General features: G+C 41.7%; 1 protein-coding gene across 1 annotated transcript in view; it reads left to right on the forward strand.

Annotated features, from left to right (window-relative positions):
• The window catches only part of MYPN (myopalladin), a 55649-nt gene that overhangs the window by 29893 nt on the left and 7055 nt on the right, over nt 1-18701 (forward strand). Inside the window, exons 11-19 of the mRNA XM_051800243.1 lie at nt 163-750; nt 3069-3216; nt 11400-11621; nt 12156-12305; nt 13207-13286; nt 13785-13911; nt 15441-15648; nt 16324-16489; nt 18336-18469. Of these exons, the coding sequence (XP_051656203.1) occupies nt 163-750; nt 3069-3216; nt 11400-11621; nt 12156-12305; nt 13207-13286; nt 13785-13911; nt 15441-15648; nt 16324-16489; nt 18336-18469 (1823 nt within the window). The remainder of the gene's footprint in view (nt 1-162; nt 751-3068; nt 3217-11399; nt 11622-12155; nt 12306-13206; nt 13287-13784; nt 13912-15440; nt 15649-16323; nt 16490-18335; nt 18470-18701) is intronic.

Raw genomic sequence — 18701 nt, forward strand, 5'->3', positions numbered from 1 at the left:
GAATAAGTCAGGTAGGAGTTTCCTCTGTCTCTTATGGTATCACAGGACATTTTTTTCCCCCTCACAACTCATTTTTCTCTCTCAATTCATATATGGAAATGTAGTCAACTGGCATATTTCAGGGCTTATAACCAATTTTGCTCATCTTTATTTTATGTGCAGTGATCAGAGCCAGTTAAAACAGCTCCACAACCAGGTCTTGCTTGAACAGCAGCAGGTGTATCAGGCATCTCTAAGAGAGCTGTCATTCAACACGGTTTCATTGAATTCTGCTACTTCACTCCACCAACAGTCCACCTCAACTCTGTACAAGCAAAGCTCAGCCTCTGCTTCACAAGCTTTTGGCTACACCCGCCCTAAGCAGTTCCTGCCATCCCAAACCTCACCACCGGCCAGCTCCTTGGCCAGCTCCTCCCCTGCAGCATTCAGCAACGTCCCTCAAGCAACCCAGAGAACAAACAGCATGGAAAATTTCCCAGGAAATCCCCCACCTGGCCAGTCGAGGTCCTCGGGCGGGTTTCCAGGCAAAAGTGAACAGTGTGTCCCAGGCCCCAAGGAGCCCGCGGTGCCCCCGTTAACGCTCTCCACATCCAGCCTAAAACACTTCCAGCCCCAGACTGTGGCTCCTGCTCCCATCTCCCCGACTGCACGGATCCAGAACCCCGTGGCTTTCCTCAGTGCTGTCCTTCCCTCGCTTCCTGCCGTGCCATCAACCAACGCCATGGGCCTGCCCAGGAGTACTCCAGCCATGTAAGTACCATGAGCCACGTGCACAGAAGTAGGGATAAGAAATACTCAGAGGAAACCAGGATGTGCTTCTGTTCCAGGGTTCAGCAGGGGATTCACTGAAATGCAAGTCATTCGTAAAGTAGAAAAGTGAGTTACTCATGTATTCTGGTCATTTAATCTAACCTTTACATTCAGTTAAGAAAGGAAGAGATAATACCTTCTATAGTAAGGTACACCGAGGGTGAGATAAATTCAAGACAGAGAAATGTGAGTGTGTAAACAGATATATACAAGAATGTGGGAGCTCAGAGATTCATAAGACTGTACTAGTGGGAGAAAAGAAATTTCATGAGCTTGCAGGATTTGCCTACATGAGGCACAAAAACATTCTTACCTATTGTAAGCAACAAGTAAAGTTTTGAAAGGTACCTCATAATGCAAGTTATTCTTTTAGTCCAGGAAAATCTAAGAAATAACTTATGGAAAGGTATTTTTCTGGTTGCAGTACTTTCTACATTTGAAGTCCTCCAGAAAATCTCAGGACAGTTAATGGTTTGCACACAAATACTTTAATTGACAACCACCATGATTTCTGTGAGAAAATAGCTACGATAATATAAGCAAATAAGGATGATGATGTACTGGCAAGGTTTTGGCCTTATGAGTTTCTTCTTTACTGGTAGAGTTGAAGTGAAATCCCTTTTATGGACCATGTGAACCCAGTGTTAGCATGGCCAGCCCCAGTAGATTGGTACAGCTATTTATCCACAGAACCCCAAATTCTGCACAAAGTAAGGAATATAAGGAAATTATATCAACGGTACAGTTCAGGGTAGTGATAGCTACCAGTAAGTCACAATCTTCTGACTATCCCATGGATACTACAGTAACCAATCTGTTATTACAACAGAAGAATGTGTCCCTGCATGTGTACCATTCCCCACTCTGTGTGCCAAGAAATCCTGCCTTCAAACCATGACTACCCTCCTACTCAGAGAGCTCCCAGTTGCCCAGCACAGCCACACAATTGCCATCACCCTGTGGCACTTGTCTGGAGGCCTTCCTGGCTCTTGCATCCCAATCAGGCACACAGCATGAAGTGATAAGATCCACAGTGAAGGTTTTAACTGTGGCCAACTCAATCCTTCAGCCTGCTTTCACAATGCTGCAAGAGCAACCAAAAATCAACTGCAACTGGCACCCCTTCCTGCCCTTCAGAGCTGGTGCCCAAGTGCTCAGCTGCTGTTCTCTTTGCAATAATGACACTGAACCCTTGCAAAGAGACTTCCTTTTTCTCACTGCACAGTAAGTCATTACAATCTGCCTACCAGGCAGGGCAGTTAAATATTGTTTTCTCCATTTTAGCTCTGCTGGGTCCCAGCCCAGAGCTGAATTCCTAGAGCACAACTAGAGGTCAGTGTGCTGAGATCCAGATCTTGACCTCTGCATGGGAGAGAGTCTAAGTGGGGGTACAAAAGGTCAGGAAGGAACCTGGACAGGATCTGGGATAATCCGCGAATACCTACGGAAACTTCAGCTTCCTTTTGTGGCATTATAATGATAGTAACTCTGGTGAAGGAGGGAGAGCTCCCTGTGCCTGCAGGACAACAAAAGGGAGATACTTTGCAGAGCAATCATCAGTTATGCCTTCCTCAGGAGTCCCTGTAATTAAGATCCCAACTCCCAGTAAACTCCCAGAAAGTTGCACACTTTCTAGCAGTGTCCTGCTGCTCTGCTTCAGCAGTGCACTCTCACAGTCTCCTGACAGTCTTATTTAAGAATTGAACGATTTTCAAACCTTAAACAGACTGCATCTATAACATAGAAATAAAAAATAACTGTTGAGGTTAGGTATCATAAAAGGGTGAGAGAAATAAAAGAAGCAAAAGTTCATGGAAAGAGTAAATGATCAATGAAGATGTGAGATAAGGATCGATGACAAATTGTATTACCTTTTAAATTATTGTCTGATACAGTCATACGTACACATTGTACACCTAAGGTAACTCCTACACACATTTCTTTAGCATTTACTGTGACCTAATTATTGCAGGACAAATATAAATGGAACTGAGATGCTTATTATACTATTATAATGCTTATTCTCTATAACATGTGTGGTTTTAATTCCTACTGGCATGGGAATGGGATGCACCATTAAGATAGTATCAAAAAAAAAAATAAATCAAATGCTGTATAGAATCATTGTGGTTTAGCTACTATGTAAATAAATAATAGGTTCCTCCAGACAACTGAAGTGTAACATATCATGTAACACAGGTGACAAAATATGTATATACTGGTTGCTGCATGTTAGTATCAGAATTTTCTTTTAATAGCCCAACCCAGGGATCAAGAAAGAAAAATCTGAAGCCTCTGCCATTAGCAACAAGTGATTCCATTCGGGAAAATAAAGCTGCTCTTTTAAAGGACCTGGAAAGAAAATTGCATTTCAGAGAGGATGCTAATCAACACAGCAGTCAGCAGGTAAGAAAATCAAGTCTTATTAAAATAAGTTTTGGCTCATGAACAAGTCATGTATTACGACTGTGGAACAAAAGGTGTTTGGGTGGTTGAGCTGCTACGCTGCTTTGCAGGGTGAGCTTTGGTGGTGAGCTGTGCTTTGGAACAGCAAACTCTAGCTTTAAACAGGAAGCATGAGGGGATGCAGCTGTAGAAGATTTAGTCTGTGACTCACCAGCATTTTTCATTTCTGATCATCTCAGAGGCTGGTAGGAATGTAACACTTCTTTGTTTTCACGGAAGCCTCTGGACAGCAGCTTTCATTTTTTTGCTTTACAAGTTGCTCAACTTAAAATTAAAGAGTAATCAAACTGTTTAGGAAAAGGTTTTTGTTTTTTCTTTTGTTTGAACTAAAGTGGGGGGTCAATTTTTAGCATTAAACCTATTTTTCCAGATCTCCAAATTTATATGAATTAACAAAGACTTTTGGGGAACTTTATTATTATTATTATTATTATTTATTATTAGAGTTTAGCAAAATAGCAAGCCTTTTACAAAGTTCAAGGAACTAAATATCAGTTCATTCTTAACTGGAATCAATAAATTCACTGGATCTGGACACTGTCTATGAAATTAAAAAAGAAGTAGGACATACTAAGGACTGTTGGATAGCTGTTCCACCTGTTGGTGATTATTCTTCTCTCACCTTGGCCATGGAGCCCTCAATAGCCATCCCACCAGCTCAGGCTTAACCCAGCAAATTAGGTTTTACCCTGATCTGTTGTCAAGGAACTTTTCACAATGTCCATCAGTCCTTCTGACAGAGAACATGCAAAGATAAGCAAAAAGCCACGGAGTCTTTAGAGCAAATTACCCTCTGTGGACAACTGCAGTGTAATCCCTGTTTTTTTTAATGTTGCTGTTGACCTTTCTTTCTGGCAGATCACACTGCCAAAGCACTTTGAGTAAAACAGCTGGCAAGAACTGTGTTTTGCAGATGAATCACAAGTGTTGCAAATTGTACTTGCTATAGTAGTAAGACAAATTATTTAGAGAGTTACTGTGAAATACCAGTCAATCTTTTGAGTTAACTCCATGATAACCCCTTTAGAAACAACCATAACTACTAGTCTCAAAGTTATCTGCTGACAGCAAAAATTATATATACACTTATTTGCTATTCTGGAGGAGACCAAAACTAAATCTTGATTCTCCAATTCCTCAAACATTGAAAAGCCTCAAAGCTGACACTTCTCTAATTGTTATGGTAATTATAATGCCAGTGAACTAAACAACAGTTCTGGAATTATTCAATAAAAGTTCCCTCATTTTCCTCTCGGTTCCCACCTTCTGACTTTCCTCTTCCACATCCAGGAAAAGCATGGCTAGACTTCACTGCTAACTCCAGCAACTTCTTGTCTGAGTTTGCTCCTCAGTGAAAGCAGTGATTTTTTAAATAGATGAGAAGATGAACAGTATTTCCCAAATTTCCTATTGCTTTACACTATAGAGAACAACCAACATCATGAAAATAATATGTTGGAGTGCTGGATCCACACTCATAGATTTTGTCCTGTTTTTTTTCCTCTTGCAGTTAAACATGGAATTAAAAAGGAGACATTGTCATTCTATACATGGCATATCTGTGTTAAATTGATACCAGGAAAAAACACCCTGTCATTTCTGCAGATGGCAGTCTGCAGCATTGCCAGGTGAAATTCCAAAACCTCAAAATCCTGTACAGTAGTAAAAATAAATTCATTAACTGATAACAAAGGAAGGGGGAGTGAAGAAGCTGGGCCTGGTTTATACATTTTGGTTATAAGAAGTACAAACTGTGCTCACAGTGTCATTTACTATGAAGAATGTCGAGTGAATGGCAACACCGACTGGCTGTGTCTTATGGAAGACTCAGCAGCCTTATTTTTAGGACAAAGAGTAAACCTACAAGTGTTTAGAAAATTATGCACAGCCCTTACATGAATATACTCTTTACTTTTGCTAGAGAGCATTTGATAAGAAATTTCAGAGCAAAAGAGATATGGGGTTTGTCCGAAAGCTTTTAGATCATTAAAAACCAAAGCCTGTAGAGCTGCAGATTCCAACTCATCACACAGCCCACACCACCAGTAACACCTCAACACTGAGCAAACAGAACTATCTCCTCACAGTTCCCACCTTAAGCAGTCAGCTTCAGAAAGGTCCCAAGAATCACCAGAAGCTGTTTTCTAGGGCACCAGAATTACGTTTCATTCGATCACTCCAAAAATCTTCCTCAAAGCCAAGCTTTGCATCGTCTCTCAAAGGTCAGCAAATGTAGGCAATTTTTGATTAAGGAGGGAAATTAAACCACAAAGACTCCTCACAGAAGCTTCTCTGCTCTGTGCTAGAAATGAGATTTAAGAACCTGACTGAGACAAATTACCAGATCTTGATATTAATGGGTACAAACTCTCTATAATTGTGGGAATGAATAGTTGAACAACCACTTGTAGCTGCCTTCTCAAGACCTAGATCTAATCAATAATAAAGTACAGATAGGTTTTCATGGCAGGGATCCTGGCTTGCAGAACTCATCATGTGAGAAAGGGAACCTGAACTCCCCATGCTTGCACACACACTCACTCCAGCTAAGTCTGTGGGCATTGGAGATGGCCACCTCATTTGCTTTCCCTTCTGTTTTCCCCTTGCTTAATCACTTTGAACTGTATTTTCAATATTGTCTAGCTGGACAATGACTTGCTAGTCTCTTCAAGGGTTTACATTTACATTTGGGCAAGCATGTCTTGTGCCACGTAAGACACCCAGTACAATCCATCTGCAAGAAGTAAATTGCTAAAATGGCACCTCTTCATGGGACATGACCAGTGAAGAAAAGCATCCATGTTGGACCTGTTGTTTTTTGATTCTCACTGCTGAAAGGGGAGCAGGGAGAGGAGAGAGAATCCAAACTAAAAAGAAGACTTCAGTCAGAGCAGCCTAGATTAGACTGTGAAGTCAAGGAGTGTTACAGTTTGGAAAGAGACACTGAGATGCAACATAAGCCAGTTTTTTAGATAAACTGTAACATGGATTTTGAATAAGTCTGCCAAAAAGCCAACCTAGTAAAAGTTACAAAACTGAGATTAAATTGGGAAATTCGTCTAGAGTTGGCAATGAGTGGCCAACAGAATTGTTATACAGTATATGAGAATCAACATTTGAATAAAGATCCTCTAGCCTTTCTGTTTGTGGCAATTTCCATGAGTTACTAAGCTAACATCAGATTATTTTGATTCTACAAGCTTCTACTAACTGTTAGCATGGATATTCACTAAGATCTGAATCTTGCTAAAGATAGATTTTAACTTCAACAGACCCAGGATTTTAGAACCTTTATTCATATACAAAGGTGCTTAGAACCTTATAGGAAATACTACACTCTATGCAATTCCTTTTTTGCCAAAAATGTTCGCAGGTAGCAGAATGGCCCTGCAGTTAAATTACTTGACTCAAGATCTAGGATACCATGATCCAACTCTGCTCTGTCACAGACTTTCTGTACCACCTTAACAGGTCCCTCAGCTTCTTTAGGCCTCAATTTCTCATATGTAAAATGCAGGTAATAGCCCTGCCCTGAAGAGTGCCTTGATGTCAGGTGCTCAAAAATGATGGTGGTGGGACCAAACAGATCCATCAGAGAGACAAAACGATGTGAATCTGTACCTTCAGCAAGACTTGCACTGAGAGAAGATTTTGTTTGCCACACTGGTCAAAGTACAGCCACCCACCAGCACCCTACAACAACAGTGCCAAGGCACAGCAAGGGCAAGGAGCTCCCCAGAAGGGAAGGTGCATTTCACTGCCCCAAATTTCCACTAGAGATGCATAATCACCAGCACATTTCCTGACTTTGGCCAGTTTTAAGTCTTTTACCCTTCTATACTCTGACAGTATTAATGCAACACCACCTGCTCCCCCTTTGCACTCTGTGCACACCAAACAACATGCATTACATGTAAGAGAAATAACCAGATTTCAACAGCTGCAGTCTACTCAGCATACATAGATCATTATATACAATTATAATATGTATACATGATATGCATTATACTTTGTACAGCACATCACATCACTAGATAGGAGCTGGAATTTACAGTCTTTTAGCTGGTAGATAGCACAATTTTAAATATCTAGCTACTATATTAAACAAGTGTGTGAATCCCTGCCTGTAGAAGTTTCATGTTCCAGGAAAGCTGCCAAAAAAGTAGCTGCAATCCTGCATTTGGCACTCAAAACCAGGTTTTGAACCTCTGTGCTCTTTCCCTCAGTCTCCTCAGTGTGATGAACTGCAGCCTAGTTTTAACCAGTGATCACACTGACTTGTTCTTCATGTGATGCTTTACAAAATATTTGTCTGAACCACAACCACAAACACTTTGCCCTACACCACTTTCATAATCACATTCAGAAATAGGCTCATGGTTTCTGTGATAAAAGCAGTTCTTCAGAAAGCCATATTAACAACTGTGTTCTTGCTAATCCTAACAGAAAATCTACCAGACAAGCAAAAACCTCCAAGATTATATTCTCTATAAAACAGTGTATTCTCACTTTTTTCAGAGATTTCTGCTCTTTGTAAGAAGTTTGGTATTACATCTTCAGTCTATGTACGTTGACGTTCAGATTTTCACAGCAAAGTTAAGTCAGTCGTGTTGGTTTGTGTGCAAACTTATAGCAGCACATGCACACTGAACAACACATTTAGAAAGGCAAAGACTGAAGTGTGAGCACAACAGTCTGGGGCTGTGTGAACCCTAACTTCGAAATTTTCTGATTTAAAATGTATTTTTGAACATAACTCCTTAAAATGACCGGTCCAAACTTGTGCAGTCAGCCTGCACAGTCCCTAGATAATGACACCTGGGGCTTCCATGGGCAGGCAGGGCAGCAGCCTCCAGGAATGACAGCCTGGTGCTGACAGTGCAGCAATATGGGCAAGTTCTCACAAACTGCTCCTGTTGTACCCACATCCCTCCAGAGTCACATGCAAAGAAACGTGAGAGAAAACCTGCCCATGAAAGGGGCTCCACGAAATGCTTTCCTCCCTCTATCAGAACTGTGTCCAGTTCTGGGCCCTCAGCTCAGGAAGGACATGGAGGGGCTGGAGCAGGTCCAGAGAAGAGCAACGAGGCTGGGGAAGGGACTGGAGCACAAGTGCTGTGAGGAGAGGCTGAGGGAGCTGGGGGGGCTCAGCCTGGAGAAGAGGAGGCTCAGGGGAGACCTCATCACTCTCTACAACTGCCTGACAGGAGGTTGTAGCCAGGTGGGGGTTGATCTCTTCTCCCAGGAACCAGCAGTAGGACAAGAGGGCTTGGTCTTAAGCTCTGCCAGGGGAGGTTTAGGTTGGATATTAGGCAGAAATTTTTTAGAGAGGGGGAATTGGAATGGGCTGCCCAGGGAGAGGGTGGAGTCACCATCCCTGGAGGTGTTTAAGATGAGACTGGATGTGGCATCAGTGCCATGGGCTGGGAGCCACGGCAGGGTTGGATCAAGGGTTGGACTTGATGATCTTGGAGGTCCTTTCCAACCTGGCTGATTCCATGATCATGTTTTCTTCTGCAAACAGACATGTGCCCCTATTTCTCAACAAAGTAGTTTGTAGGAAGTTAATGTCCTCAGCACATCAGCCAGGAAAAAAATGATACGCTGTGTACACAGAAAACTTTTTAAGATCTAAAAGAGATGTAAGGTTAATTTGGCTAAGTACAATTTGAAAATGTAAGTTTAATTTATGTTAGTTGGTTAGGCCACTTAAGACAAATTGGCACTTTTGGAGTAGATGAAATAAAAGATGTTAATTGTCTTTAAGCATTATTTGGTTTCATCTGTGAGCCATCATGGCTACAGCAACCCTACACTATTGATTTCTTATTACGTACCATGACTTCTTTTGGACAGCAATAATCTGGATAAAAAATCTGTATGAAAAACTGCTGGCAACTCAGATATCTATAAACAATTCTGGGCTCTGCCATCAGCTCACAGTATTTCAATGCCTTTTAATTCTGCTCTACAGCTTTTGGATAGCTCTCTGACTTTGAGAAATCTTAACACTTTCCATCTCCACTCATTTTATTCTAATGAGAGTTCAGAGTTGCCCTCTCTGAGCAAAAATTCTTCATGAGCTTACTGTGTCTAACTTCTGAGATAACCCATTTATGCATCAATTTGCCTACTCTGCCCATCAGCCCTTTTGCCCTCCAAACACACATAACACTTGACAAATGGTTTATCTTTGTAAAGGGAATAACTGCTCAAATATGATAAACGAGAAACATGTCTGCAAAACAGTGTACTTAGCTTTATAATTATGCTGTCATTTAACCAATATCCAGAAATAATTACAAAATTTGAGAGGTTCATTACAAAAAACCATAATGTGTTTAAACAGGCAGAAATGGGACTCTCTGTACCATACTTGCTATGCTACCCCGACCTTTATTCATGTGACAAATCATTAGATGACAGAAAGGGAAGATTACTCCTACCTTAATTAATCCTTAATTAGCCTCCACATTTCCAAAGGTCAAACAGCATGTGAAATCCCTGAAAACAATTTCATTCTTAGGAGAATTACTTGGAGTATCTTCAGCTAATACTGAAAAATTCAGACACTCAAGGTAAACCTTTCTCAGTAGGTCAAATCTCTGCCATAGATTTTGCTCTCTGCTGCCAAGAACTACCTAAACAACATGAAGGAAACTACTGAAACCTCTCAAACAAGTGGAAGGAAAACAAAACTTCAAATGTGGTCTTCAGTTGGTGAGAAATTAGAGATTCTCCGGCTTTACACCGACGTAACTAAGATGGCAATGTGAGCCATTAAAGCAATTTGCTGACACATGCTGCAGGAGAGAAGCTCAGCTCAACAAGATGAAACTTTATGAGGCTGTTTGGTGGTTCCCAGCTGCTGGCCAGCCCACTGGGAAGGTGGCTGGTACCACCCAGGGCCTGGCTCGCAGCCTCTGGCACGTCTCACTCTGCCACAGACCTGCCAGCTGGAAGCTCCTGCTTGGCCAAGAGGGACCTGCAAGAGAGTGTCAGGGAGCAGACTGCCCCTGTCAGAGTGGGAGGGAGGAAGGTGTTAAAGGGAAGGAAGGTCTTGATGGGGGCATTCAGCAACCTCAGCTCCCTGTGAACCCTCCTGGTACCCTGTAATTATCCGCACTGCTCCAAAGCTGGGTGGGAGCAGCAGACCTGCAGCATCACAGGAGCAAGGAGGAGTGAAAGGAGGACTCAGTTTCCAGCAAATTCCTTTCCTCCCTACTCCGAGCTGTCTGCCTTTTCCCACCATAGCTAATCTTTTCTAGAGCTGAACTTACAGCAATCTCCCCAAAAGAGAGATTTTGGATGAAGAGACCAACACGCAACACATACCATTACCATTCCAAAAATCAGATGTTACCAGGGCATTTAATCCACCATTGGGAACTTCCAGCCTTTTTTACTTTGTGGTTGCCATGTTTTCTTCCTCTCACCAAGTCTCACAAACCCCTGTCTCCTCAAAACTCCACTGCAATGTCTACATTTTTGGCCACTTGTCCTCTTGGCCTCCTGACAAAATCAGAAGAGTTGTTAGCTAATATTCTGTGCTACCTCTCCATCTTTTCTCCTTACTATCTGGGAACTGCTGGTCAAGAGCCTAAGCAGCAATATCATGGTATGATCAGGGATGTAAGTGACAGTGATTTGGGATATCTGCTAGTTCTTTAGTTAATTGTCTGTAAGATTTCAGACAAGATGCATTTTCTGAACCTTGTTTTTTCAGTGAATGCAATAAATCTAAGGATTGGCTACATCCTTATTTAGTATTCACAGGTTTCTAAAAAAAACTGAGAATTGTGCTTTTGGAATTACACAAGTACATTTTGCTTTCTCAGTAACATCAGCTAGAAATCTATTCGAGTTTTAACCTGAAGGTAAATTACTCTGAAAATATTTCACTTTCTTCCTAGACTTAGAGGAATTGAGGGGTTTTTTTGCTGTCTTTGAAAAAACTCAGTTTCATTAGTTACATTCTGCAAACTTAAGATGCAGTATCTGTGTCTGCAAACCAAATTCACACTGTTTCGCTCATTTCAGAAGTGTTGTAAAAGTGCCAACGGCTGCAAATACCTCAGAACATGACTGGTTTAGTTCAGAACTGTGCCTCTCTCATCCTGCAGGAATACAGGATTTCAAGCTTTGAGCAGAGGCTGATGAACGAAATAGAATTTCGCCTTGAACGAACCCCGGTGGATGAATCCGACGATGAAGTCCAACACGAGGAAATCCCTACAGGCAAATACATAGCACCCATCTTTGATAAGAGACTCAAACACTTCCGGGTAATGGAAGGATCCCCTGTCATATTCACCTGCAAAATAGTTGGAATACCTGTTCCTAAGGTAAGCCATTCTCACTGTTACCAGGAAAGGAATAAAAAACAACTACCTACCATTTTCTATACATCCCTCTGGAAAGTCTCACTCCTCAGAACATGGCTCTGTGGAGAGAGTTCTAAAAGTAATCATTCCCCCTTCCTTTCCAAAATAACAATATCTGCTCCTGAACATGTATCAGGCCTTGAGGTACCATAGGGACTGCCACAAACCACCTGACTGCAAGAGAAACAGAACTGCATAAACCCTCAGAAAGTCAACTGCTCAGAAAGACTAGAACCGACCTGAGATAACCAGTAACGTGTCTAGAGCCAAGAAAAGAGAACCTGACAGGTCCAGCTGTGAAGTGAAGCTTTCAGAGCTCAACCTGGAATCATTCTAGTTCACATTATAACTGATCTGCAAAGTTTATAACACTCTAAAATTTTTACTAGCTATTGGTCAACTTGTGTCATGTTCTTATCTATGTTTTTCTAGTCCCTGTTCCACTGCAGAGCAAGTGTTAAGTCACAGGGGGTGTGGGGGGTCTGATCACTGCAGGTGTACTGGTTCAAGGATGGCAAGCAGATCTCAAAGAAAAACACGCATTTCAAAATGAACAGAGAAGAAGATGGAACATGCTCTTTACATATTGAAGCTGCTACCAACGATGATGATGGCAACTATACTATTATGGCTGCAAACCCACAAGTAAGATGATTTAGTTTCTTTTACAAAAATGCTTGTTTCACCTTTTTCTAATATATATTAATAGGAACAGAGATTGGGCCACCTAGGCTAACACTGAGTGGTGACTGTATCATAAATTAGATGCTTCAGAGCATAGGAGAGGAACACATGTAAAGAAGACTGATAGAACTAATCCCCTATTCTTAACACACCCAGTCAAAATCATTAAGGACAATTTTCATGTCAGTAACTTCTGCCCACTGATAGGTGCCTTTTGAGATGTGGCAACAAGACAGACATGATATTTCAGGCAGAAGAAACATCAATTCAAGCAAGGAGAAATAAAAAGATACATCAAGTTTGGAAGTGTTACCAAACATAATTATTCTTTATCTAGGATGCAGAGACGTGGATCTGCAAATAGTTTCATCCCCCAATACCATTCTCCTTCACCCCATGTGCTAGATTAGCTTTTTATTTAGAAGTACATTCAAGCAAATCAAGCAACTTTTTCCAGTTTCAATTTTTGCTCCTTTCTAAATTATATTTCTTCTCAGGTTCTGTGTGGCTGCACTGACGAGTATGCCAGTACAAAGGTACTGGCAGACAGCACCTGTGGCAGGAGTAAACAAGCAGGGACAGGTAGTGCTGAAGCTGGGTCACACAGCACCACTGTCACATGCATTGCCACAGCCTGGAAGGGTCACAGAAACACACTGCTCTAGATACACAAAGGAACTCCTGTCTCAACTGCACTCCACCACAGGCTGATAGCACTTGCTTTGGAGAAGTAACATTTAGACTACAGTTCAGCTACTTTATAAAAATAAATCCTAATGCATTGTAAATGTTCAATGTTTATACTTTAAAATGAAATAAGCTATTAACCAATTATTAATTCTGTTTCCTTTGTGATTTGCAGGGGAGAATCAGTTGTTCAGGCCACCTGATGGTTCAAAGTGTCCCTGTGCGGAGCCGAATATCAACAACTCAGCCTCACAGGTGAAAGAAAAAAGTCCCTCAGACCTTTTTAATGCTTCTCACTGAAGGCATCCAAACTAACCAGCTACTGTACTTCTAGGCACTCACTGAATTTCTGTTCTCAATCCTAAAATGGAAGTAACAGCAGCACTTCCCCTCCAACATAGGTCCCTTCTGTATTGTAATATTTTTAACGTCGTCCTCAAATACAGGGAAGTTTAATTTCATTTACCTGTTGCAGTGAAGCCAAAGGCAAGGGATGGATTAGCAAGATGCAATTCAGCCGAAAAGAAGCAAGGCCAGCTTGGGAATCCCAGGATATTACATGATATAGTTAACTTGATAACCTTTCTAAATCGAAAATATGCAAGAATTCAATTACAATCAGTCCATTTCTTTCTGCCCTTTTCTATAACTCAAGCTATCTGTTCATCCTTTCCCCCAATTCCTTCCCTTTTTTAAGCATTAGGAAAAAAAGGTTTGACTTTCAAACACACACATGCAATTTTTGTGCTGCAGAACACGACCCCGAGTGCCAGAAGGAGACAAAGAGGCAGTTCAAGAACGCTTTTTCAGGCCGTACTTCCTACAGGCTCCAGGTGACATGGTAGCACACGAAGGGCGACTCTGTAGGTTGGATTGTAAGGTATTCACTGGTTCCTCTGCTCATTCTCACTTTCCCTACCTCTGTACATGTGTTGCTTGGTGTTTTCACGTTCTTTGTTGCTTGCATGAACATTTTTCGTTCAAGTTTTAATGCTTACTTTTTAAAAACTATTTCTTGTTGCCATTGTCTCTGAGCTGATTCCAGGGATTTCTCTTGAATACATGCTCTATGGACTGAAGAGCACAGAGAACACAACCCAGAAACAGAAGGCTCACTTGCAAGGTTGTTCAAATTACTAGATATGTTCACCATGTCCTTTACCAGTATAAACTCCAGAAGTCCTGCTCCATTATCAGATTCTTGAACATAATCCATAATAGCACAAAATGGTGAAAAGAGAGCATTCAGCACTTTATATTGTGTTCAAGCAAGTGTTCCCATTGCATTGCACTGAACTACTGAAGGTTAATAGTCCCAGAGAAGAGGGAACAGAGTCCAGTTTTTTATGCTTCCCCAGCATGCACAGACGCAGAAACATCCCCATTAACTGATTCAAATCTCAGCATGAGGGAGCTGTCAGAGGTTAGAGGGCACGTAGTGAACATCCTGTGATTGAATACCCTGAAGAAAACCATCTGCTCCAACATACTTTGGTAGCCCCTTCATGTCCCAGTAGCCCAGCAAAGGTGGTAATGCTGACACTCACCTCTTCCATGCTCCAGAATGTCTCCTGCCCTCGAGTGGGCAGAAACTCTGAAGCACAGCTTAATGCTCTGAGGATGAACAAGATTCATTGCTACCTCATTTATGACATAAAGTTTAGCAGGAGCATGCCAAAGAATTTGGTTATTCCTAGTTCTGCTATCCCAGCAGAGCTCGGGAAGCCTTAAAGCATGTCTACTATTGCATGAACCAGAAGAGAGCAGTGCTCATTCAGGCAAGTTCCACTTCCCCCTTTTTCTGCTTTGTAAAATATTGTTTGGAAAGCAGTATTTTAGACATGAGTAAGTACTGCTACCCCTTGGAAAGATTTTTAACATTATTATACAGTCTAATAGTATAACAGTATTTTAAAAAAAACTTAATCTGCAGTGTTCTAAAGCACATAAGTTCAACAGCTACAAAGTATTAAATAATTTTTCATCACATTTTACAAAATATAAAGTCATTTGTATAGAACTCTTCTTCATCTCTATTAAAATCTGTAGTGTTTTAGATCCAGGGTTTTGATTCATACTCAGCACAAAAAAAAAAAAAGGAAACCAGCAGATTATTAGGAGTCTTTTGTGAATCTCATATTACAAAGTTTCTTCCTTTCTGACTAAGAAAAAGGAAAGCATTACTTGTATTTTTTTCTCTTTTTGCTTGCTTGTTTTCTCATTTTCTCCCTTTTGGAACTGGTGAGCAGACAAACAGAAGCTGAGAAATAGTTAAAAAAACCCAGAATCTTTCTTCCCTATATTCTGACATCATTCAGAGGGTGTCTGGGAAGAAAAAAAAAGCCTACCTACAAATTTACTGAACTCTGTTTGTCAGTGTTGGTCTCGAGCTCTCTCCCTGTCTGTTAGGTGAGTGGGTTACCAACTCCAGACCTGACGTGGCTCCTCAATGGCAAACCTGTGCTCCCAGACGGCACCCACAAGATGCTGGTCAGAGAGACAGGGGTTCACTCTCTGCTGATTGATCCTCTCTCCCAAAACGATGCTGGAACTTACACCTGCCTTGCCACTAATAGAACAGGACAAAATTCCTTCAGTCTGGAGCTCACCGTTGTAGGTAAGAAACGCTGAAAAACTAGACAGTGATGAAGTTACCTGTACGGGCCCCTGCAAACTTGCCTTACGTGGCTTCCTTACAGACAAGTATAAATAAAGAGTTAATGCACTGAGAGCAGGGAAAACCAACAGCTACAAAACTCCTCTGATAGAGGGAAATGCACCTGGTGTTCAGTTGACAGGGGCACTCCTGTTACTAAATAGAGGGCTGTAGGAATTCTACCTTACCTCTCTTGTCTGGGAAAAATGGTCCTTAATTTTCTCCCCAGAAAATCCTTAGCTTTTGAATTCATAATATATGTTGAGGTGTCCTAGATTTCAGTCCAAATTTTATTGAAAATGTTTATAAATAGAAAAACATAAATCTGAACACTACTCTTTAATAAGGCCTTTCAAGATCTGAGATATTGAATTTCGTAAGTCTAGCATTAATTTCCTGCAATGGTAGTATGTTTAGACCCACCAGAGATGCATCCATTCTTTTGCAAACTTCAGTTCTGCCTATTATTTACTTTATGTTCCCTTACAGAGGCTATATCATGACATTGCACTTCCCTTCCACTAAAAATTCACTGCCTATTTTGATGTCACAAGAATAATTTTTGATCATGTTCTTCCATACTGTTTGAAGCAAAACAATTATAAAATATCTGTTGTTTAATAATTCTTTTTCCAGCAAAGGAAGTAAAAAGAGCCCCCATGTTCTTGGAGAAGCTTCAGAACTGTGGTGTTCCAGAAGGGTACCCCGTCAGATTAGAGTGCAGAGTTGTGGGAATGCCACCCCCCGTATTTTACTGGAAGAAGGATAATGAGACCCTCCCATCAAACAGAGAGAGGATGAGGTACTGTGCCATTACACCCATGCTTGAAGTTTCTTGTGGCTGGACCAACTGTTTTTCCATGAAAACCTGTGTGATAAGTACAGATGGTGGTGTTTTTAAAACAACTTCTTTCACCTACAAAAAGTTGTAAAAGGCTTGCTCTCCTGTGAGGTGAACAATGGCTATTTCCTTGGCTCAGAAAAAGGCACGGAGCATGACACACCACTGCTTCAGAGAGTGGGGACAGAGCTGATAGGCCTGATAGAGCACATGAATCTCTTCAAAGACACTGATACAGTATTTTTATGCATTTAGGCACCTTATTCTCTCAGAACTAGACTGGGGAAAAAACAGTTTAAACTATGTATGAATTCAAACTCAGAACAGCTAGAACCTGGTTTTGAGTGCCCCTGAGCATGAGATGATGGAGCTCATCATATCAGACATAGAGGCTGATAACCAAGTTGGTCAAAAACAAAGGCAAAGACTTTGATCCATGCTTAGAAAAAACAACCCCTCTGCTATTTCAGACTGCCTGCCCCAAAGGCTTCCAGTGGCTCAGCACAGATCCATGGGCAGCACTGTCCTTGTTCTCTCTTGCCTCACTTTTATCTTCCTGCCTGAAGCCAAGAGATGTTTTTGTATCACTATATGGACACACACCAGCCTCTATACCACTGCACCCCCAGCATAAGGCAAATTATGTAGTGCAGGGAGCAAAAGGTGAATGTTCCCTTTTATATTAGAGCTGTCAGAAGCACAAAATGTCCTCCTGACCTCAAAGTCTGTGGTTTCATTCTAGTTCATAAGGAAACAAACTTCAGAACATCCTGCAACTTCGAGTGTTCTTATGTACTCATCTCCCACCTCTCCCTTTATAAAGAGAGGTTGGGTTGATAAAAAGGACCAACCTCACCCTAGACAGCAGAGGAGTCTCAGTTCTACACTACTGAAAAGTTTTTCCTGGAAACTGCAGCCAGAAAGTCTTAGATTACCAAAGAGCAAAGGAAGCAGAGACAATAATGAAGTAGGCTTCTTTTAGAGTGCTGGCCAAACAAATCTTGCAGATTTTGCCACTCTGTCATTTTCTCACGGAAAAGGGTGCCCCAAAAAAGCTGCTGCCTCGCTCTGGTTACTGCTGTGAAAAATACCACAACTTCATACAAGTGTTCTTGGTATTTTGTTATTCTTCCAGTTTCTGAACTAGGAGAAAATACAGTATGACTGCACGGCAGATTTGCATGGGTTTAGTTCATTGGAATTCAATAAATAATTCTAATATTAATACATGCAGAGCAACAAGTCAGTTCCCACTGTCACACCATGGTTGTGCACAAAGGAGAGCAGCCAGAACAGATTTCAGCTACTCTGATCACTGAAAGCAAATCTATTGACTACAACTTCCTCCTGAGGGGAAGAGGGGCAGGCACTGATCTCTTCTATGTGGGGACCAGGGACAGGACCCAGAGGAATGGCCTGAAGTTGTGTCAGGGGAGGTTTAGGTTGGATATTAGGAGAAGGTTCTTCCCCCAGAGGGTGGCTGGGCACTGAACAGGCTCCCCGGGGCAGTGGTCACAGCACCAAGGCTGGCAGAGCTCAAGGAGTGTTTGGATGATCCTCTCAGGCCCATGGTGTGACTGTTGGGGATGGTCCTGTGCAGGGCCAGGAGTTGGACTCGATGATCCTTGTGGGTCCCTTCCAGCTCAGCACAGTCTGTGATTCTGACACTGTAAAGAAGCAGCAGTCCAAGACCCTTGAGGATAGAAATTACGACATACCTATTTCATATTTAACACACATATTTAAAAATCTCGAAGTTTGATATGCTCTTGAGAAACAGTAATTCCCAAACCCTTGTTTTTCCCAGCATGCATCAAGACACAACAGGGTACGTCTGCCTCCTCATCCAGCCTGCCAAGAAAGCAGATGCTGGCTGGTACACCTTGTCTGCCAAAAACGAAGCTGGCATCATCTCTTGCACTGCTCGACTTGACATATACGGTAGGTACTGGCTGGTGAATAAAACCAATCAGCAATTATTGGCTTTGACTGGGTTTGAAATTGGTGTCACAGCATGGCCACAGGTTAGTAATGCCCCCAGGAGGAGGTATAATGATACAGCTAAGTGGCCAGACTAGCTCTGCTGCATCAGCTTAGAGGTGGGTAAGGAAAAAAAAAAGCTGTAGAAAGAGTTTTGCACAATATTCTCTACTCCCATTTCCCACCTTTCAGA

The sequence above is a fragment of the Manacus candei genome, unplaced genomic scaffold, assembly GCF_025592945.1.
Source record: "Manacus candei isolate 608988 ecotype Guabito, Panama unplaced genomic scaffold, ASM2559294v1 h1tg000050l, whole genome shotgun sequence".
In the NCBI taxonomy this organism is placed as follows: domain Eukaryota; kingdom Metazoa; phylum Chordata; class Aves; order Passeriformes; family Pipridae; genus Manacus; species Manacus candei.